The sequence below is a fragment of the Pyxicephalus adspersus genome, chromosome 12 (assembly GCF_032062135.1).
Source record: "Pyxicephalus adspersus chromosome 12, UCB_Pads_2.0, whole genome shotgun sequence".
NCBI lineage: Eukaryota > Metazoa > Chordata > Amphibia > Anura > Pyxicephalidae > Pyxicephalus > Pyxicephalus adspersus.
The window spans coordinates 4,324,019-4,347,865 of NC_092869.1; the positions used below are offsets into that span (position 1 = coordinate 4,324,019).

The 23,847-nt window shown below is 39.9% G+C and overlaps 1 protein-coding gene and 1 long non-coding RNA gene across 7 annotated transcripts in view; one reads left to right on the forward strand and one right to left on the reverse strand.

Moving 5' to 3' along the window:
• The window catches only part of LOC140342407 (uncharacterized), a 5,048-nt gene extending 1,289 nt beyond the window's left edge, over positions 1–3,759 (forward strand). Inside the window, exon 2 of the long non-coding RNA XR_011923073.1 lies at positions 3,243–3,759. This is a non-coding gene — a long non-coding RNA (uncharacterized lncRNA). The remainder of the gene's footprint in view (positions 1–3,242) is intronic.
• Positions 3,760–6,144: 2,385 nt separating this feature from the next.
• Positions 6,145–23,847, reverse strand: part of LOC140342405 (SLAM family member 6-like) — a 49,024-nt gene continuing 31,321 nt past the window's right edge. For 2 of the 6 annotated variants that reach the window (XM_072428570.1, XM_072428569.1), the window contains exons 2-13: positions 23,134–23,436; positions 21,630–21,884; positions 21,147–21,266; positions 20,145–20,164; positions 18,852–18,944; positions 18,544–18,651; positions 18,403–18,462; positions 17,132–17,182; positions 15,035–15,130; positions 11,414–11,506; positions 7,918–8,001; positions 6,145–6,214 (exon numbers count right to left, since the gene is read on the reverse strand). In XM_072428570.1, the coding sequence (XP_072284671.1) occupies positions 6,179–6,214; positions 7,918–8,001; positions 11,414–11,506; positions 15,035–15,130; positions 17,132–17,182; positions 18,403–18,462; positions 18,544–18,651; positions 18,852–18,944; positions 20,145–20,164; positions 21,147–21,266; positions 21,630–21,884; positions 23,134–23,436 (1,319 nt within the window). In that variant the 3' untranslated portion in view covers positions 6,145–6,178. The remainder of the gene's footprint in view (positions 6,215–7,917; positions 8,002–11,413; positions 11,507–15,034; positions 15,131–17,131; positions 17,183–18,402; positions 18,463–18,543; positions 18,652–18,851; positions 18,945–20,144; positions 20,165–21,146; positions 21,267–21,629; positions 21,885–23,133; positions 23,437–23,847) is intronic. The other 4 variants (XM_072428575.1, XM_072428573.1, XM_072428571.1 and 1 more) reach the window with 4 other exon arrangements.

Consider the following 23,847-nt stretch of genomic DNA (forward strand, 5'->3'; position numbering starts at 1 on the left):
CGCTGTTGAATCTCCAGAGAGCTGAGAAGAACGTTAAAGTTATCAGATGTCCATAACGTCAGCTGATCCCTTTCACATGCCGGCCCATGGACACCCAGTGGCCCCTAGGCACCTGCCTTGGTTGACATTCACAAATGTCTGATAGAGGTCAGCCCACTTTCATCTTGTAACTTGCTCCAATGTTATAATGTACAGAGTGAGGCGAGGAGACTGGGGACATTATCTCATCATAGGAGACGTTCTGGATTGGAGCTCATTTTTCAATGAAGAGAGGAAGTTTCTATATATTGAAGCAAAATGAGAACTTGTGAAATCGCTGATCTCCACATCTGAGATAACAGTCACGCAGAAACGCCTGGTCATCAGTCAACTGACTGATACACTCGTATCATGAGAAGGACTTTGGTGGTTTGGTTTCATCCTCCCATGGCTCAACTGATGGTGGTCCAACATCAAAACTTTATATTGGAACATTTTTGAAAGGAACAGCTCCTCTTTCACTTTCATATTGAAATTTGTATTCCCATCAAGAACATCTCACTTCTTGTCTGGGTGACCACCAGAACCACTCTTTGCTGAAGATGCTGCTTCCTTTTTTTCCTTCCTTTTTTTCGGACGTATACATATTTTTTTTCACACTACATATATTGTGTTGGGGACACAGAAAGTCTTAAATATCTGGCAACCTCTCACCCATCCCATCCAAACTACTAAGACTATTGTGAAAAAGGGTTACATGGCATCCTTGGTTTCCATTCATAGTTGTTTGGAGTTGGTTGACCTCCCATCTGTTGACCCTTTGAAAGAGAATTCCAATGATCTTTTCACTGTGTTTTCCCACTTTTACACAATAAATTGGTTTTTAGCAGCGGTTCCCCAAGACCTAAGAGAAATAATTTTTAAGAGTGTCTGAGGGGTATAATGGTGCAGAAGAGACATAATGATTCTTTGTGACCTACCTGTGCAGAAGTTTATCCTTTTTTTATTAATAACAAAGCCCAATTCTCCAGGTTGCCCCCAACCACCCCTAGTATGTATATACCATATTTTTCGCCGTAAAAGACGCACCCAATTTTAAAGGAGGAAAATCTAGAAAAAAATATTCTGAAAGATTATTCCCCTTCTGATCACTCATGTGCCATTCAAATTCCCCTTCTGATCACTCTGTGCTTTTTTTCCAATGTACGGCAGTTAGGACAGGGAACAGCAGGTGGCGCTGTGCCGGCTTCTTTCGCTTTGCTTTACAGACAGGAGAAGACACGATGCTGGCAGAGGAGAGAAGAGACACACACTGCATGCAGAGACACACGCAGGATCGGGTATCGGGTGAGTATAAAATTTTAATTATTTTATAACACATTTGTCGTATAGGACGCACTAACTCCCCCCCCCCCCAGTTTTGGGGAAGAAAAAGTGCGTCTTATATGGCAAAAAATACGGTACATATTTTAGGAAGTCTTCGGACCAGTCACGTGACATTAAGGACCCTTTTCCTCTTATGGATGGGTGTTTCACTTTCCCATGTTCTGATTTATCATACTGTAAGTGCAGGGTGCCATGTTTTTCTACCAAGGGGTGGGCCCATGACACCCCTCATTCACAGAATGAAAATCAAATTAGATTGGGTGTCATTTAACACAGAAGAGGTAGGATTCTGGATCTAAAGTCCGGGGTCCAAATTTGGTCAGCACCAGATGGAAGATGCATAGCAATCATAGATGCTACTATATTTTACAACAGCTGGAATTGGAGTTTAAAGTGGAACCTCAAGCTGGTGGGGGGATAGGGGAACCAAGAGATGATCTTTAAATGTTAACTTGTCTATCTTTAAACTTCAAACTAGTGGGAAATTACAGTTTCTTCTGAACTGGTGGTTACATTTATTGTAAAGTATCATCTCAGTACTATCAACCCATCACATCACGAAGTTTGTTGCCTCTGTGGGCTGTCTGCACGTTTCCCCTCTGTGACAGCACACGCGCCGTTATTTCTCACTTTTGAAGGAACAGACCTCAAATGAAAATGTATTAGAAGAGTAGATGGGGGGAAGAGTTAACAATTCCTCCTGGTTATAGTTTTGTTTAAATAGATTCCTCAATAGCGGTAAGGAATATAAATCCATATTTAAAAAAACTATTCCCCCAGCCAAATTCTCTGAAATTCTATGATCATATTTTTCTACAGGTCACCTAGTAAAACCATAACTCGTTCTGCCACGTACTGGCTAATGGTGAAAAGTGCACAGCTGTCACAATGGAAAATGAATAGGAAATAAACTTTATCTGCAAACTGAGAATATTTTATAAATATAGCCTTCTGTGTACACCTGTTTTAAACCAAAATATGACTTTATGGAGACGGCTCACATGCCTGTCCTCCAGGGGCCAAATCACATGACAATCACTTAACACCTCCAGCACATCACCAGGTCTTTTATTCCTGGTGATTGGGTAAGTTTTTAAAGTGAAACTAAAGTTGATAACACTTTGTTCCAGGGACAACTTTCTGAAATAAAAATTGACTTTGGTAGATTTTCTCTCATCTTCTGTTGTATTCCTTGAAATGAGAAGTTGAGGAAAATCTCCCTAGCTGGGCAGGGCAAATATTATTATTATTAAAATTAAACAGGATTTATATAGCGCCAACATATTGCGCAGCTCTGTACATTAAATAGGGATTGCGAATGACAGACTAATACAGACAGTGATACAGGAGGAGAGGACCCTGCCCCAAAGAGCTTACAATCTAGTAGTATACTAACTTGATAGGGGTTTCATCCCGTCCCCGGCCTCGTTTTTGGCTGGCCGTACACTCACATGGTAAGGCATTTAGGTTGACTGAAGTCAACATCCAAAATTCAGGTAAGTTTTCCAAAATTAGTGTTCACCCTGGTCACTGGTGATGTAGACTTTGGGTCCCACGTAGCAAGTGGGGGTTTCGGAGGTCTGGAAGCAACAGAGTTTTCACTATTTGTTTTTTTTTAACTTGTCTATCATAAATGTCCTAGTTCCTACTAGTGGTTGTACATTTCTTAGCTTCATAAAAGTCAAACTTTCAGAATGCCAGCTCATAAACCACAGATACTTTACAAAAAGAGGCCCCGGGTGTTGATTGCACAGGAAATATGAGTGGTTTTTGTTATGGTTTTGTTACAGCTATAGGTTTTGGCAAGTGTACAAAAGTTAGGTATATCATTATTTATAGTAATATACTCAAACTAAAACTTTTTTTTTTTTTTGCAGTGTGTTGAGAAACAGCACAAGAAGTCGATCATGTGTGCTGTATTGCTAGGAGGATGGACATAGAAGAATGGAGTATAGTGACAGAGAAATGGGCCCATCAGTCTATTGCCCCTCCTGTAACTCTCAAGTCTTAGGCTGAGAGGGATACAAGAAATGCAAACATGAGGTCTCACCCCATGGCACAAACCCAAACCCTTTGGTAGGTAAAATAGCTTAATTTTATTTATTTATTTTGTGTGTTTAGCTTTAAGCTGTATGCAAGAACAACTTTTACATATTACAAAATCTACAGCATTGTAAAACACAAATACAAAAGTTTACAGAATACTGCACCCTGCAAATGTGTCCCCAAATCACAGGAAACGCATGACATGTCTGTAACCATTCTAGGGAGGAAAGAGTCATAAATAAGTACCATCAAACAAGTTTTCAGATGCATAACGTTTGTGGTTAGGGGGCTTCCTGTGTTCCACTCACTGTATAATAAAGTCATTTAAATAAAGCTACACATTATCACTATTAGCGTGAAAGGGAAATTTTTGGTGGCTCGGCAATGCTAATATTATTCTCGTTGATTGGTCGCTATAGATATAAAAATAACTCTTGGTGTGAATTACACAGGTAATACCTCGCTTGTGCAGCTCATCCATAAGTAGTCAAGGCATCTCTTAGTGTTCCAACAATCTTTTATTGTTAAGGAATTTGGAAATGCAGTTAAGCGGATAAAAGTTGCTCTTAAGCTGCGGAATGCGTCTCTGTGAATCGGACTTTTTCACTTATGTAAGCTGCCATTGCTCTTTGGTTGTAAAAATACTGCTTGCCTGGTTGGTGCTCTCATTCAGTCCATTCAGAAGATCTCTCCTAAGCAAAGTTCTTATACCGTATTTTTATTGAGTAAAAAGGAAACAAAGCATACAAACTACACAAAACTAACATGACACATTGTGCATAAAAATAAACTATTGTATCCAATGCAGAAATGTATCAGAAAGTCAAATTAAAAAATAAAGTATACTCAAGTCAATCATCCCTGATATTTGCTGGGGGTGGGACACATTGATTCTGACCCCCAGAATCACCATCTCTGAAACACTGATTGATCCACCATTGAAATGCAGTTGTGGACTTCATAAATGGAAGCCAAACCAAGTGGGAACCTATATCCTTTTGCTTCCATTTATGAAAACCTAACTTAAAGAGTGCTGTAGTGATGGGCTAAGATGTGGCAGATGAAAGAAAGGAGGCAGGTAAATAGGAACACGGCGAAAAGATCACCATCGACTAGGTTGACCAAGACCCACAATGGCCTCTCTGGGTTTGTATTAATACAAGGGGGGCTATATGAGCTGTTGCATAAAATTTAATGATCACTGGGACCCCCAATCAGTTCTTTGATTTACTGCGATATAGCATTCTCCCCTGGGTGATCTTAGCTTGTAACATATGAAGAATATTGGATGGTACAACCATTGGGGGGCCCTAGAGATATAGAGCAACCAAGGGAGGTATGACATTTTGGTAGCATTCAGTCTACTGATATACGGAGGTGTTTCCACTGGAGCCCAATAGAAGAAAGTAATTAAATATACACATAAATAGGTAAGTTTATTTGTCCAGGTTAACTTATCCTTCACACTTGTGCTAGGGGGCAAGTTTTTTTTTTTTTTTTTTTACAGGTTATCCGACAATGTCATTATGAATAATATTATCATACCGGACCGTGGGAACTTTGGGGTTACAGCTAATTGGAAGCACGGGCCTTCACTTAGCTGTGACCTCAGACAATACCAGGGCAATAAAGGTTCAATGGGGATATGTATCTCCACTCATCACCTCTACTGCTCTGTGATTGGCTGGGGAGAGGAAAATATATATACACATATATACACTAATAAAGAGTACCTGTCACGTGAATATTAAAGGGGACCTGTCACGTGAATATTAAAGAAAACCTGTCACATGAATAATAAAGGGGACCTGTCACATAAATATTAAAGAGTACCTGTCACTAAAGAGTACCTATCACATGAATATTAAAGCATACCTGTCACATGAATATTAAAGGGGACCTGTCACATGAATATTAAAGAGTACCTGTCCCATGAATAATAAAGGGGACGTGTCACATGAATAATAAAGAGTACCTGTCACATGAATATTAAAGAGTACCTGTCACATGATGAATCTGTGATTACATATTTTCACATTTTAAGTAAAATATAAACTTCGTTTTTTTAAAAGGTCTATATGCTTCTTCAGGGGAGGATTGAGATTAAAGTTTACCTTGAATATTGAAAATTTACATAATGATAAAAAAATCTGCGAGACCTCCACGCCAAATAATCCCAATGAGGGAAAAAGGGGAGATGATATATGGTAAATTTAGCTCCAGGAATATTTGAAGGTGTTTTGAGGTGAAAGCAGACAGCAGGCGAGGCGTTGGCTTGCTGTTGATGCCTCGGCTGCTGTCTGCTTTTACCTGAAACTGATCCAAATCCTCATATGTATGGTAAATCAGTAACCAGTATAAGGGCTGACAGTGACACTGTGCAGTGCAAACCTATTTCTTCACTCTTCTAACATCTTCAAATATTCCTGGAGCTAAATTTAACATATATAATCTTCAAATCCCACTCCTGCGCAGTGCAAGATTGGGTGACGTATGCAAAAGAAAGAAGAAAATGGTGGCGCTCTAGATGACAGTTTTGAACTGACTCTCTTTAATGAGCCAGTGATGTCAAATGGTCAATCTGTTGTCCAAACCCTGTTTCTCTGTTTGCTTCTAAACAATGGAGAGATGCTATCTCTTCCAGCTCCAGACAGGATTCCTTCCCTGATAGACTGTAATATTAAATTTGCCTGGAGAGTTTGTGGACCAACTTCTGATCTTTCTGTGTATGAGTTTATTCCATCCTTTTTAAAGGTTCAGAGATCTTTCACGCCAAACAATTCTTCTTCGTCGGTTTTGCAGACTACAAAAAAAACAAAAAACAACAATAGTAAATCTCAGAATTTTTTTTCCGCTCTGCAGCCTTTCCATTCAGTGTTACACATTTGTCAAGGCTCCTCTCCGCGACTTCAATAGCTTTTTCAGATTTTACTAAACACAATCCACTCCATCAAACTCCACAGCTATGCTGAATCATACAGAAAAGACATTAAGGAATTCTCTTGAATAAAACTCTGGTTTCCCTTTTTACACTTGAATATGGTTGTGTTAGTGTTGTTAGCGGGAGCAATGTAGTGAGAGTTAATATAGACTAACAATGAACTATAATGGGGGTTACTGTTACAGAGAAGATCCATGTAAGGATTACAGAGTAGGGAGGAACGAGCAAGTTTTTAAAACTCAATCTTGCGGCGAATTTGGCCGTTCTAGCTTACTGAATTTTAAGTGAGAACAGACGGTGTAAATTCGTTGATCGAGGTTAAATTAAAAAAAAAAAATACTGTTTTAAGTGTGCGATCCGTGGCATTAGAGGTTAATTAACCTCTAGCATCAGGGATCAAACATCTTGTCAATGAATGATGGCCGGCAGCGGCCGCATTCATTGGGAATATATATAGGTCTCAAGTCCTCTAGCGTTGGGGATCACACATCTTCTCAATGAATGTGGCCCGAGGCGGCTGCATTATTGGGAATATCCCTGGGACTAGAGGTTAAATAACCTCTAGACCCTCTAGTGCCCCAGGGATTGCAAACAGAAGGATTCCCTGCGAATCCAAGATCCTCCGAGGGTTTCACAAAATCGGTTAGCCAAAGTTTTGCGAAACCATCTGAAGTTCGAGAAAATTTTGCGAGAACGCATTCTTGCTCATCCCTGTTACAGAGTTAGTATCATGGTTACATGAAAAGTTAGTGTTATGGTTGCAGAAAGGATTAATATGAGGGGTTATAGTGTTGGCACAGATGTGCACGGGGCGCAGAGTCTAAGCAGCTGCTCTGGTGAAGACCCCTCCAGAGGTGAGGATGTTACGCTGCAGGCAACTGCCAAGTTGCAGCCCCCTTGCATGCAGGAGCAGGTGAATGCTGACAAACAGGAATCAGGTGAGGTGCAGGAACAAGAGACAGATTCCAGATCAAATAAGCCAGATAGGTCAGGGTGGACGGCAAGCACGAGTTTTCAAAGATCAACGCCAGAGTCGGTACACAGGGAATCAGTAGCTGAAGGCACAGGCAGGAATCACAGGAACCTGGAACAGAACTACTATTTCAGGCAACTTCCTGTTGCCAGTCACTTCCTTTTATAGGTAGGGTCAGGTGATGGATGGGAGCCATGTGACCTGCTGGCATCTTTCCCTACCACCAGAGGGAGTTCTGAAAACGAGAGGTAGTTGGTGTTCACATCTCCACCAGCAGGGGTAGCGTGTCTGCGTAACACTCTTGTCCTCTGCCAAAGGGTAGCAGCTGACTGGGAGTCACATGATCTGGAGCAGGAAGTGAGCCGAGGAGATGATCCCTGAGCAGATATGGTGCAGGCAGCAGAGGAGTGCAAAGTGGGTGACACTGAAAGGGGCACACACTTCGTTCAAAACAAGCAGGATTGTATTAAAGCCCACGGTGGGGACTGCAATCTCTTGTCACCTTTTTCTTTAAAACTTTCCTTGATCCCCTCATCATCCCCTTTAAAACTTTCTCCTGCTTCTCATCACTATAATATTATGATATTCTTACCATAGGATGAGTCACTACAGCATAACATGATTCCACTGGACTTCCATTCACTCCCTTTGGTGAAGTCTTTTGGTTGCGCGTGTCCTGCAATAAACAGTGAATTTTACTGCCGTGTCATTTTTAAGGCATTATTGAGTTTGAGTTACATAGTAGGTCAGGTTGAAAAAAGACATTAAGTTCAACCACTAGGAAAATAAATATATCCCAGATATAAAACTCTATAAGACATAGTTGGTCCAGAGGAAGGACTGACTGTCCTTCATAAGTGTCCCTCTTCCTAGGTCTTCCTAAGTTGGAAGGTATACTCTTCTTTAACGCCCCTGGCGGTCTGATTCTGGACGTATTTCCATGCAAAAAGCGGTACAATTTTTTGCATGGAAATTTATTTTACATTGTAGACTTATAATTCCTAGGCAAGCCTCACCGACACATGTCTAATAGTTAATAAACTTAATAATAAACTTTAATAAAAAAACCCACAAAAATATGTTAAAAAAATGTATAATGTAATATACCTGTATAATTTTATATATATGAATATGAATATTTCTTTGTATTGGACTCAGTACAGCTAAATTGTACTGAATCCAATACAAAACTATTTGAATTTCCAGCGGCTGTCCCGGCTGCACGTCACCAGGAAACCCCGTAGGACGTCTCTGCACTTTGTGGCTGGACATTGGAGAAGCCAGACGTGTCCCCAGGAACTGCAGGGACCAGCAGGACGCCGGAGGACAGCGATGGAACAAGGTTAGTGGGTTTTTATTTTGCTTTTAGGTACCCCGAGTCTGACTCGGGATTACCACTTCTTGCATGTAAAATCGACCCCGCGTCAGACTCGAGGAAAAAAGCCAGGGGGGTTAATATTATACTAAAATGTGTCCATTTCTACCATGGGTTGTAGCACCTGCACAAAATACGGACCCAATGGGGTTATTGAAGGATCCCCTGTGTCATCTTACCAGAAGCTCTGTCTATCTCCCGGTTCTCATGCTGTGTCTACATTCTGGTCTGAATCATGTGACTTTTTGAAAACCGTCTCTTTACCCCTAAGGACTAAAATCATCCACTAACACACTCCATCTACTGGTGGAGGTAGAAACATCATCTGAGTTACCTCAGCTGTAGTACTCCATCTGGTGGGGATATCCTTACCTATTGATCACATGATTTTTTTTCCAGTCATGTGATTTGCCTTTTAAGGAAGCGACAAGCAACAGGATGTTTCCTGAACAAGAAGTTTATTTAACCACCTGGCCGGTAAACCCAACCTTTGTTCGGGTCTATCGATTTTGCAAAAATCGATAAACCCGAACTTTTCTCACTGTCTAAATCCCTAACAACCTGGTCCCCGCTGCGATGATCCGTTCTGTCCAGCGTCGATCGATAAAAAAAAATACTCACCTTCTCCCCGCAGCTCCTCCGGACACATCTTCTGTCTTCATCCAGGCGAGTGCAGTGACGATCACCGGGGTTTCCCGGTGACGTTGCTGCATGCGTCGGTGTGGGCGGGAAATTCAAAATTTTGTATTGAGTTCCTTTGCATTGAACTCAATACAAAAAAGCTGTACTGAGTCCAATACAAAGAAATCCTTATATAATATATATATAATTGTATTATATATATATATTATATAAGCTACTGTACATTACCATTACATTATAGGCAATTTTTTTTTAAAGATTTTTTTTATGTTTTACAAAAAATTTTTTATTAATAACTTTATAAAATTTTGGACATATTTCGGTGAGTTATGCGGTAATTATGTGAGTTATAAATAATTATTGAGTAATTAGTTGAATTATAGCCTACAATCTAAAATAAATTTCCATGCAAAAAATGTAACACTTTTTGCATGGAAGTACAGAAGTTTGGAAAGAATTAGAATACCCAGCGTTCGCGTACCTCGGCGATTCCTGATGATGTCCGTGCGTGCGCCCGTCGATGGGGGTTGTAGCGGGAAATTCAAATATTTTGTATTGGATTCAATACAAAGTCCTGTATCCAATCCAATACAAAATAATACAAAATATATTTATGTGGTTTTGTCTATAGGTATGTGACGTTGGACGGTTGGACACTAGGGAGGTGTTTTAGAAAAATATATTACTATACAGTATACCGAATTATCGCATCTTCAGTATTTTTGATTCATTTATATATTCTTGTTTAAGCTGATTTTTACATGATTTACATGATTGTGTGTTTCAAACATTTTTTATATTTATGATATCTACTAGACCCTTGTTCGGACATATTTCTGTAAGTTACAGGTCTACAATTTAAAAAAAAAAATCATGAAAAACAGTGTACCGCTTTTGGCACAGAAATCTAGACATCAGTGTAACGCCCAGGTGGTTAATTCCTCTGGACTTCAGGGTGTTTGTCCTGGTTATTGAGTTGTTTTAATTTCTTGACTATCCTTGGTTTTGTCTTTGCCCCACAATTTGGTACAGCATATTGGCTATCTATCTCTGACCCTGGTTTTGTCCTGACCTCTGCCTGTTTGACTACTTTACTGCCTCGCCCTCCTGACCAGGCTTCGTTTCAGGACCTGTCTGCAGTCACCAGCTTTGACATATTTGAGGACAGCAACCTGGGAACCGCCTTTCAAAGTCTATCACCCCCTGTAGGGTGCGCTGGTGAAGCCAGTGATCGGTGTCCTGAACTCTGCATCTCATTTATGTTTCATCTAAGTGGGCCGGTGACACGGGGGGGTCCTCTAAAGGTTACAGAAGTAATGTTAAGGTTATGAAGATTTAGTGTTAGGGTTGCAGTTAAGGTTAGTGTCTGCGTTACAGGGTGCGGTAATGTTAAGGTCAGTGTTGCTGGCAAGTAGTATTTTCGTCATAGGAACCCAAGGTACTACATAGGAAATTGGGTCCAATTACTATTATGTATCACTAGTTTGTAGTTCCATACTATTACGTTAAAAAAAAAAAAAAAAGGATCCACTGCAACCAACTCAAACAGATGTATTATGCCGATGATGGGGACTGCAACCACTTTTCCTACTCAACTTACTTTTGACCTTCATCTACTTCTTTTGACCATCTGTTTCAAAACTGTTACACCAGAGGTCAGCAAACTTTTTTGGCCACTAGGCAATTTCAGGGGTAGGCAGGAGCACACTAGCCCGGACTCTCGAATCCTGCCCTAATGGCTCCGCCTCCCACCTGGAACGCCCCCTGAGGGGAAGTCCTTTACCTTTGCAATGCATACAGAGGAGAGGGAATGTTCTCTATTTACCCCGTTGGTGGAAGTGTTAACGCCGGCCCCGCAAATAGGGAAGGGAGCCACAACGCGGAGGCTCAAGGGCAGCATGTAGCTCCAGCATGTAGCTCCAGTTGTTTCTTCCAGCTCCGCCAAGAGATCAGGCCAGAACAAACTACCTGCTAGGCCGTATTTGGCCTAAAGGCCGGAGTGTGCCTACCTCTGTGTTACACCATATAATATACCATTATCATGACTGTAACAATCTACTTAAATTCTTACCATGGGTCGATTCACCATTTCATAACACGATTCCACAGGACTCCCATTGGCTCCCTCGGGTGAAATCTTTTTGATGGGTATGTTGGGTATGTCCTGCAATACACAAAGAGAATTTTACTACAGTTTCCTTTTTAAAGCATTATTGCGCTTGATTGTTATTCACTTGTAAAATGTACAACCATATGTATCATTCTTCAACACCACTGTCCCTGACTGGTAGGATTTGTCCCTGGTCCATGATAGAATGTGTCATCCCTCACTATTTCATTACACGATTCCACTGGACTCACTTTGACTCCCTCCATTGAAGTCTTTTGGTTGGGTAAGTCTTGCAATACACATGGAATTTTACTACAGTGTCATTTTTATAGTATCATGAACCTTATACAGTTCTATCATTCTGGCGAGTTAGCCCAAAAGTTCTAAAAGAAACCAAAAAATATTCCAAACCACTTATTTAAAATGTATGGCCATATGGATCCCTCTTCTATACCACATAACTGCGTGTAAGGTGTTTGTTAGGAGTGTCCCCCTTTAAGATCACCTGTCTGTCTTAGCTTTTGTTTTTGGGTAGATGTATGTGTTACGCTCAGAAAAATGGGACTATTAGGGGGCAATACGTGTGGCTCAGTGACGGTGTGAGCCATACGAAGGGCCAAGGTGCAAAACCTAAATATCAGCCTGGTGGTTTTCCAGAATTTCTGGTGGTAAGGATGTTGCACTGCAGGCTGAAACCAGGTTGCAGTCCCTGGGCACACCATAGTGGACAAGGAGGGCAAGGTACAAAATCAGCAGATAAGAAAGTAGTTGAAGACAGACCAAATTCAAGTAAGGCAGCAAACAGGCAAGGTCAGGGATCAAGAACAGAAGTCAACGAAGAGGCATGGGTGACACAGGATCATGGGACACTGGAGGGTGATAAGGCACAGGGTCACGGGACGCTGGAGGGTGATAAGGCACAGGGTCACGGGACGCTGGAGGGTCATAAGGCACAGGGTCACGGGACGCTGGAGGATAATAGGGGACACAGGCAGCACCAGGACATAGGGAACAGAGAGACAGGAACTGCTTAAGGGAACAGACAGGGAAATAGCAGACTGGAAAAAAAAGAGTTAGAAGAGGTGCTGAACAGGGAAACAGGCAATCACGTCGCAACTGGGAAGAAAACAGTTCAGCAGAGGTAAGGAGCTCGCAGTAGTCTGAAGACATGTTGCTCAAGCACTGAGCGCTGTGTCTGGAAGTCTAGGTCTATCAAGAGGCTATCTTCTGATTGACCTGGGGGGGGGGAAAGCAATGCAGATAAAACCTGGAAGAACAGGCACGCCATGGGTCAGAACTGCCCGCATGCACAGGAGAGAGGAGCTGTTGCTTTAGCGATGAGGAGGTAAATGGGGCAGTAGACCTGTATTATTTATTAATTACAAAGTGTTTTTTAGCATTATTCTTCTTCCGCCTTATTCTTCAGCCTCTAATTTATCCAGTTTGTGATTTTAAATAGCAAATACATTGGAAATCATTTGTCAGTATACCAAATCATTTTATGTGGATTGTGATGACTTGTGATGACTTGTCTACCAAATAGGGGCATGGCAGAGACATGTAATTTGCCACTAGGGATGAGCGAGCAAGAATGGCCTTGTGATTTGTCACAAGGTCGTGTTTTCACCGAACTCAGATACTCTCTCTCAATGGAGAATCTCCATTGAGAGTTCATCTGGAGTTCGCCTGCAGTCACAGCTGATTGGAGGCACCAGCTTACCTCCAATCAGCTGTGACCGCAGGTTTGCACAGTCACTGGGCTGTACTTATCAATGATAAGTACAGCATGGTGACCGTGGGAATTGAACTCAGATGAACTCTCAATGGAGAAACTCCATTGGCAGTTCTTCTGGAGTTTGCCTGCAGTCACAGTTGATTGGAGGCATTCGCCTGCCTCCAATCAGCTATGACCGCAGGTTCCCACGCTTCCCGAGCTGTACTTATCAATGATAAGTACAGCCCGGTGACCGTGGGAACTGAACTCAGATGAACTCTCAATGGAGAAACTCTATTGAGAGTTCCTCTAGAGTTCGCCTGCAGTCACAGTTGATTGGAGGCACTCGCGTGCCTCCAATCAGCTGTGCCTGCAGGTTCCCACGCTTTCCAGGCTGTACTTATCTAAGTACAGCCCAGGGATCGTGGGAACCTGCACTTCAATGGAATTTGCAAAATCAATTCGCCCATCGTAATCAATTCGCCAATCAATGGACCCATCGTAAGTTCGGGGAAATTTTTGCAAGAATGTCAGAGGCATTCTCGCTTATCCCTATTTGCCACCTTGGAGCCATACTTTGAGCTAAAAACGTTCCTTCTCCCTGTCTCCAACCCTCCATGTGAATTCTCCTTATATGATTTTCTAAAGGACACCTGGAGGGGTGACTGGATTATGGTGTTGAAAGAACCACTGGAGGGAAGTAGGGAATCATTCCCTAGGACAGGTGCCTCATGATAAAAGAAGGGGCCAATTTAGAAGCCTGCTCTTTATAGAGAAAGGGATACAGGGGGCTGAATACCTTTTTTTATTACTATTACTTTGGATTGCCCATATCTTCTTATTGGGCAGTAGCTTTTCAAGTGTCATTGAACATCTATTGCAAAGTGGCAACCTGGTCTCCTTTGCATACATTATACATCATTACTGCATTAAACTGGCAGCCTTAACTATTGTTAGCTTTTTGGCTACATTATGAGGGTTCTGCCTGCCTTTCGCCTTGCTCCTATTGTGCCCTAACTAACAACTTATGAGAGAAGAGCTTATATGTGATTACCTGCACTCAGTTTATGGATACCTCCTCTTCCTAAGGAAGCAGACTGAAGTTCCACAAAACATGTAGAAGTTTGGAATACCTCATTCTAAAAGAGTTTCCACAAAGAGATCTATACCTTTATACTGGTGCTATACCTTCATATTGTTTGTTGTATATTTTAACATGTGATTTGTATCGAAGTTGTCTTTTTTATTTATATTTTAACTCTTCAAGAAAATTGTTCATTTTGGTTAATCTTATCATTTTGTTGGTTATCCAAAAGGAAACCTTTTTTTGTTTGCGGTTAAAAAATTGGGATGTGGCCAAGATTATTATAGTTCTGAAGGGGTTGAAATGACAATATATACTGTTAGTTTTGGTAAAGAGTTGGGCAGTCTAGAAAATTTAAAACTTAACATAATTTTCCTCGATGGCAACATGCTCTTATTTTTTGTGCACAGCTGGTTGCAGAACTCTAGGTGTATGGACCACCTTTAATTTATTTAGTTCTGACAAGCAGAGGGGAAGGGGATAAACCATTCATATGCTGCCATGGAGCTATCAGGAAAATTACGGTAAGTAAAATTTTCCATTTTCTTCTGGTAAATCAATGCCACGAAAATGTACCAATCATCCCTATTCCCGATACAACAAGATTTATTATAACAGGATGTCACGGTGTAATCCACCATTAGATGAAGCACAAACATTTTCTTAGGATAGCAAGCAGTTGGGATTCTCTAATTTATATTTCCGATGGATGCTCCTTCAGTCTGATTGGCCTAAAAAGTTTGGGCCATATTGTAACGTTTTTATAGGCTGTGCTGATTCCTACCTTGGGGGTTTGCACTAGTTCATAAAACGATTCTATTTGAGGTTTTGAGACATCCGTATTCTGTTCTTCAGGCAAAGTCTGTTGTTTATTTCTGTTCTGCATTACACAAAGAAATTCTTATCATTACCAGTTTTTTTTTCAGAAACATAACAATCATCGTGAATCAATTCTTTACATATCACACGTTACAGTAAATGTTTATACAAATGCTGTCATTTATCATTAAAAAGCCAGCCCTGAACTGCCCAAGCTAAGATAATGTGATGATTGTGCAGCAGAAAGGAGGAAGAAGCATTTCCTTGGTGTGAAGAGAGTCATAAGAAGAGAGGCTTCAGTAGGAGGAACCCCGCTGCAGTGACTACAAATCCCATCACCATATTCATGTCCCAGAGCTGCTGATAGTTCAGCTAAAACATTATTAGTGGTAATGTTGGGAAGACTTTAGATTCACTTTACATGTTTTGCAGAAGTCACAGGATGCTGTGACTGTTTTTGCTTACTTAACCATTGAGTAACAAGGGAACTTGAACATGAAGTTTAAAATGTACAATTACAGTAACATACAAGTCAAGGTCCTCATTTCTGCTTTTTAGCTAAAACATTACAACACATCGTATTTTCTCAAAATGACCGTAAATATCAATAACATAAACTGGTTTCTTTGAAAAATTTTATTAATCAGTAAGCTCATGCCAGATCCTAGCAAGGACTAGTGTTGGTCGAATATCTCACTATTTGATTTGACAGCTATTCGAATAGTGAGAAATTCTCCGGGTGATCAAATGCTGAATTTGAACACCATTGAAGTCAATGGTATGAGAATTGGGGTTTGTAAGGGCTGTAAGGGCAATCAGATTGTTGGAGAGAGTTTCTCTATGCAACAACACATAGTACAGCGCTGCAGCAGCAATTGCTGTTGCCGCGCTGTGCTACTACTATGTATTCTTTCATAGAGTTTCTCTATCCAAGAATACAAGGCACTACAGGTGATCAATGGGGACAAGTAGTGCCCAGAGATCATAGTGGAACTGCAGAGGTAATCTGCAGTTCATTTTCCCATGTGACATCACAATGGAGCTGAACTGCAGAGTTCCACTACAATCTCCGGGCACTACAGGTGATGAATGTGGACAACAGCCGCGAGAATCATAATGTCATTGTGGGAAAACCTGTAAAAAAAATTAATTAAAAAAAGGAATAAAAGCAAATAAAAGTTAGTTAAAAAACACAAACATTCAATAAATTTCTTAAAAATTCTTTTTTATTTTTTTAAACACATTTTTTACATTTTTCCTCCCCAAATTTTTACCGTCGAATTCTGTGTTTTTCGGGTCAGGTCTATCTGAATTCAAACAGCCATATTCAGGTCAATTATAACGACAACCTGAATTCGAACACCAACACTAGCAAGGACATTTATTGTTCTGTTCAACATTTTAGGTTTAACTATGTTTATTTGAATATTTATGCCGGAGGCTAAGAATAGACAAGGGAAGTGAAAGAGAAAATGACTGTTCTGCTCATTTTGGGATTTACAGTAAGCATTCAGCTTTAAAATTTAGGGTGGGGTACTTTGGGGAGCCAGGTCAACCTCTGTGTCGCTTGTTACAGGGTAAAGTTCTTATTGTGTATATTAAATCTAACAATGGTCTTCTTTTCTTCCTTTTGCTCCGTTAAATGTACCATTGGAGCATTTTGGTAGGCTACGTTCAGGTGGGGGGTTTTCGATAGCCAGTTATTTATGCGGTTGATCTTTGTCAAGTGGTCCTCATCTGACCCAAAACCTTGGTTTTCACTGAAATAAATTGAAATAGTTTTTAGTACAGACATTTGGTTATGGTTTGGAGACACTTTATGCAGCGGTGGACTGCAGACCACTTCCATAGACTTTGACCTTTTTCAGCAAATGCCTGCCAAAAACCCTATTGATTGCTCTTGTATACCTAGCAGTTAAAACCCTCGTACAGAAGTAGTTAGCCATTTGGATGACAACTAAGAACTGGTAAAGTGCGATATATTACATTTTGTCTTCACCCCATAACCTTCACAAACACTATATTATTATTTTTTATGTATCTCATTTCTCGTTCCACTTGCCTTAACATTCTGCACTGTGGCGTATAAGGTTGTGCTTCTGTCTTGGTTCATCTAAAACACAAAACATATATTTTGTCAGTTCTTTTGCCTTTGAGCTTTAATCATTCATACATAAAATGGCACAGATGGGGTACAAACATGAGTTTGCTGCATGCTTCTACTCAAGATTTTTGGCTCTGTGTCCTGGTCCAGATCAGATTCCCAATCCTCCTACACGTTCTGACCATTTAATACCCTTTGGGGTTACAATGAGAGCTGCCAACACAGCTATGCGTCACTGCTGCTCCATCAGCGCGATCAATAATCTATAACACTTTGGGTCTTTTCGATTTCCCATTAAACTAAAATTCCCATCTGCAGCACAACTCACACAGTGCATTGTGGTACCCCAGGTGAGTTTGGTACATCTATGGAGTGCCATTCAAAATGCATGGTAGAGTTGCAATACATGTATAGTACAATTTAAAAAACTGCATTGTTCAGGTTGGGAAATGGCCTTTTTTTCTGAGGACAATAAAGGATATAAGACAAAAAAGTGTCACCTTATTTTAGATCAGGCATGGTATTTCCTATATTTTCTTTGATGTCAGCAACAACATAAATGATAGGTTCTATTAATGCAAATCCTTCATTAATGCAGAGCTTCAGCAGACAACCAGACAGTCTAGAAATAAAAGCAGCACAACAGTCAGACAGAAGCATATTTAGACAAGCAAGGAAACATAACAGACTGGTGCCACACTTCTATCCTATAGCCATTTAAAAGAACATGAATTTTGCAGTATGCAGTTTGGTTTTTGTAGACAGACAAGAGTTTGAAACTGGCAACAGACACATGGTCAGGTAGGGCGAGATTGAAGGACTGAAAGGAGGGCAGGAATGGAAGGGTTGGAGAATTGCAATAGACAAAAGCAAAGTAGGGGAAGGGACTGGCATAACATCAAAGCACAATATAAAGTTGCTGAGGTCAGCAAAGAACAAAAACAGTAGTTAGGCTGCCACTGACAAACAACTGTTGATCAGGAAATGCCAAATTGTTTCACCAATACATGTAACCACTCATATCAAACTTTCTTTAAAGAGGGTATAATTTAATGGTGTAACAGATAATGGGAGGCTACCAATGTGTTTTGTAAAGGCCAGGAAACCCAGCAGAAACCTGCACTAACCTGGGGATGAATGCTCATACTACAAAGATGTCCCTGGTGTAAGTTAAACTATGTTCATGTAAGATATGCTAGATATAGTCTCGTCGTTATGAATTGACTTACTTGAGACTCAGCATTGCTTTGTGTTTTCTGGTTTACCTGTGCATATTTTACGCCAGTGTTCTAAAACAAAAATTACTTTGTTCATTCAAAATGGCTAATTTTATAAATTGCAGTGCTATAGCTTTTATTACAATCACGCACATCAGGATGATTAATTTCACTATATACTGTGGTAGTCTCAGACTTTGCAGGTTCTTTTTTATCTTTTACATTCTTCTTCTTTTTTCCTTCCTTTTCTTGTTTTTGCACCTGCAGGAAATTAATACATAGATCATCATTTTCTAAATCTTCCCCATTATATATGAAGATCCAGATTACTTTGGGTCTAAGGGTATATATACCCAAATAATTTTTTTCATAGTTCTCTTTATACCTAATAAAGCTCAGGCGTGACACATCAGATACCTGTTCTATAGATTGCAGTTGTATGGTTTGTATTAGAGGCGTACCTGAGGATGAGCGGTGGTAGGTTCAGTCTTTGCACGTTCCTCTTTGTCTTTGACATTATATTTCTTTTTTGTGTCTCTTTTGGGTTCTGGCTCCTGTAAGAAATAAACCATTGTTACACTATAAATGACAATTACTTCTGTTTTAATTACTTCTGTTCTGTTTTTTTTAGGTTGTGTGAAGCCAAACAGTCTCTTCCTTTTTCTAGAGAAGGGATAAAACCCCTGCAAGTTATTTATTTATTTTTTGCTGTTTGAGAGCTTTAATTTCTTGATCAGGGGATACAGCAGGGAATGGAAATCCCTCCAATGTGACAGTTGTCATTGGAACATATGTCTTTTCTTGTTCTGGTGACAACTGTAAAATTGTGGATTCCCCATTACTTTTTGTCGTGGTGACAGTGATCTCCGGGATAAATAAAGAGGGTAAATATATTGTAACAAAAAATGAGCATCATGCTTTATGGTTCAGGCGAGGATTCTCTTTTAAAACAAGAATAGAAAGCCAAAAAAGTAAAAGCCCAAATAAACCAAAATTAAATGTAAAAATTATGTAAAAAAAATTATGTAAAAATCAACCAAAATTAATGTAAAAATGTAACGTGCCCCAAATGGCTGTTACTGACTTCTAACAGCTTGCTCACTAACTTGCTCGGGATTATCTCCACCAAAACTGAACAATTTGTTCATCTCCCGTCATAGACTTGAAGTGGAGTTGCCGCAAAATGTGTGAAGTTTTTGAATTTCTGCATGTCTAAGTGATCTTTTGTAGGTGCTTCAGGAGTATTTTTTGTATGTGTTCTTCTGCCATTACAAGGGGTCCCACTCTACCTGCAAGTTTTTTTTTTATTACTTTACATATGATGCAGTAACATCAACTGGAAGATAGTGAGAAATATGTTGGCCCTATATAAATCCTGTTTATCATTATTGTTATTATTATTTTTATTTTTATTAATAATACCCTCACAGCCAATCTCCCCATGCTAGCACAGTCTGCACATATCAAATTATTCCCAGGGTACTGAAGATTTTCTAAAGAGAGTTAGTTTGATTTCAAACTCTCTGTATAAATAAATATAGATAGGAAGTCAAAAGTCAGTGCCCTGATTTCTTAACTTTTAACTCTTAAAACAAGTCATCTGGATAAAAACAGCTGTTATATATTTGTCCTTGTTGCTGTTTTTGGAGGATCAGTGCAATGTGTTGTAGTTATGCAGTGTGTGTAGTATTTTGTTTTTTACATTTAGTTATATTATTAAATTATTGTTATGACTTTTAGATACTTGTCCTTACCTTATTTTTATTCCGACACCCTGCAATGACAAAAGAAAAATAGTTTTTAATCTGTTAGAAACCCATTTAGCTGTTTAAATTTTTGACAATTTTTGACAACAAAATATCTGTCTCGATGATTAGTAGAGATAGATATTATACAGGAATAGCAAAACGTTATTCAGTATTCACTCTAGAAATGTTTCCAAGCTGGGTGGGAAGAAGCCCCAACTTTTTACACCCAAAAATGAACTGAAAAGTTTTGGGTGGTACACCCGGCTAAATGTATCTGGGGAGAACAGAGCTTTAATGCTGTTGTTTCCCTATTTCAGAGATATCCTCTTAGTTCATTTTGGGGTTACTCCAAATGAAGAGAATAGGAAGACAAGGACAGCTAAAATCTTGACTTGTTCCAATGCATACTCATTGATTTAAATTAGGTCGTATTACGAGAATGGAGATCCTACAAATTAGTGAGTAGCCAGCCATGGAAAGGTGTTTTTATGTTCTGGAGGGAACAGCGAGGGGATGCTGGAGTGAAGGATTGGAGCAGTTTGGCTTAGGATATGTGGATGTTAGAAAGGTACACTAGTCTTATAATATGTCCATAAATATGTCCTAACATACATATTTTAGTAAGAGATGGAGCCTTAAGGCTTGAGTCAGTTCATACCTTCAAATTAGATATTCCAACAGTGAGGTCACCCCGACCTAATTCCAAAATCTGTCCCTGTCCTTCTGGGGTTTGGGTGACCCCATTATATTTTAATATATTAAATATATGTACAATTCAGCCAGGATAGTCTTGAGGGGGCTCAGCACAGGGAGAGTGGGAGCCCCCTATAAGGGATCTAAAAGGTGTACAGGTCCAGTAATTTAGCCAAGGGATGGTGGAAACCTCTTATAATGGAAACAGGGGGCATCTGTTTTTTAGAATCAGCTTTTTCGAGCAATTCTCATTGCTGCATAATGTCCCTGTAAGGGGAGTAAATTATTTATAACAAAAAAGTAACTAATTCTTACTTAGGATTCTTTGCCAAGCCAGGACAACCAGCAATACATGACACAGGAAACCAACGACAGCAAATGAGATAAAGATGTAAATGTAGGATCTGTTTAGACTTTTTTCCTCAGGTGTTTTATCTGTGGGAAAACAGAATTTAGCTGTAAAATAATAGAATAATAAAGTGTACATAAGATTGCAGTTTAGTTACCCTTACATACTCATCCTGCAAATCACAGTCTTCCAGTCCTAGGGTGGCAACATGCTGTCCTGGCTCTGCATCTTTAGGGGAGTAGCATTGTCACCCTAGGACAGAACACTGGTACACACAATGCACAGGCAGACACACCGAATGTTATCAGCTTCTTCTTTAATCAAACTTATATACCGAAACCCCTTCCGATATACTCTATATTTTACAGAGCAAATGGGAAAATAAATTGATTGTTAGGGTTATATGCAACTTAACAGGGAAAAACGCAGTGTAGTGTAAATATACGTACCAAGCTTGCAGTATTCCCAGGGTTGCACGGATTTTGAGACAACACTGATTGGATTTTTGGCTGTACATTGATAGGTGAAGTCGTTATCACTGGAAGGTACATTTACTATGTTCTGTGTCACAAGGATGTCTCTGATTTTTGCCCTCCAGGTGATGTTCACATTACTTTTATTCACTGAACACGTCAAGTTCATCTCACATGTAAAGTTATTTATTACACTGTAACTGATGGTGATATCCTCATCTGTTAGGTTACCTGGAGGGAAGAAGCAGGTGAGGTTGTGGACTTCTCTCCAGAAAGTTATTAAACCCCCTCGGTGCTTTCTTGTGATTAACACATGTGGAACACTTGTTCATGTAAATATTTGTACTATGACCAGTAATCACCATCCAAATCCTCCCTGGAATTCCTTCTCCCCTCCAGCAATCATCTGCACACAGCAGTAATTCACATCCCATCTCAGTAATGCCATAGTTGTCAAGACATAGCAAAAACTTCCAATACCTAAACCCCCCTCCACTAAAATTACCCTCCAGGACAATTTTTAAGACACACCAGTTATCTGGGTGATGACATTGACCAGAAGGTAAATGGTCTCTGGATAAAGGAAATATAGGTTGCTCTTAAACTACATTTACAGCTTATCCTACCATTTCTTTACAGTATGACAAACACAAGGGCTGTTTTACTAACCTAAAATACCAGGTGACTGTCTGTCTCTGACTTCAATTCTTTGCAAACCTGACCTGCAACAAGCATTGGGATCTAAAAGGTCAGAGTCAGAGGATCAGTCATTTAAATGGGTCACCATTATCATCCAATGAATTACTGTTTATTTTTTACAAGAAAGATGAGTAGTGGCAGCCCCAACACTTCATCAGAACAGTTTTCTTTAAAGAATGTATCTGATCTGTATGGGAGAGATTGGATGTGGTGTTCTGTCTGCAGAGACCCTGATCCATAACATTTCTGAGGATTACTGTTGTGTGCCATTCCCTTCCCATATCAATATTGAATAACAGCCACTATTGGGTCCTTTTAGGTCCCGTACTAATGACTGTTCAGGGCAAATCACGTTATGATTGTCAGAATCTGGGTGGGTTCTGGTTAGCTAGTTAGAAAAGACCCTGGAATCATAATTTATTATTAATTTGTTTTTCAGAAAACTTGACAACTAGGACGTAGAAATGTAGAATTCGACTGCTCCAGCAACGATACAGCGCTTTTACTTTTTGACATGTGTTTGAGATTTCAAGTGGCACCATAGTGCACTTCACTATAGCTAATCAGAAAGTGGCCGTATAAATCATCTTGTAAACCTGAAGATGATACTAACATGTATCAATGCATACAAAATACATGTGAACATATAAGTTGGGGAGCAGGTCAGAGAGGATCCCGCACAATCCCCCATTAGGTGGTAGGTCATCATTACTGTATGTACAGTAGGCATGGACCCGTTATATCTAACTCGCAATCTGCTACTCCTTTAGATGATACTTACTGAACACTGTGAGATGATAGAAGCACTTTTGTTTGCCGAATTGTGCTCTGTAGGTTCCTTGATCTTCCTGTTTTAGCTTGGTTATTGTCAGGGATCCATCAGATGTGCTGTTCAGTCTTCCTTCAAACTGAATATTTAGAGTATCAGGCGGTTGTCCTGGTATTGTTGTGGCGATGGCACCTTCTATTCCAACAAATGTCCAAGGAATAGCTCTGACCCCGGTGTGACCGACATGGAAGGTGATATCTCCTCCTACAGCTCCAGTTATATTTCTCTCTGCACAGGGTTCCTCAGTATTCACATCTGATAAATAAAGGCAATGCAATAGTTTAAAATACAAGACAGTAATCTATAGTAATCTATATTAGTAGAGTACAGAATTAACATGTATGTTCTTTGACTGAATCGTCCTTTAACTAATTAGGGGACGTAACCACTCATGTTTTGTATGTCAGGAAGGCAACAATCTTATTAAACAAACAAAAAAAAGCATTGTAATTTTTTTGCATACAGGTTAGGCCTAATAAAGCACTGGCTACAAGATAGTTCATTGAAATATTACCAAATAGCTGTATGATCTTTTTGTTTAATACAATATGTAAATGTATACATTGAAGACCCCTTAAAAGAGGAGGTTTTTGGGGGGCACAGAAATACATTTCTCCGCAGTCATTTCCTCTCAAGCCTCCAACCCACGCAACCTCTTCTCTACAA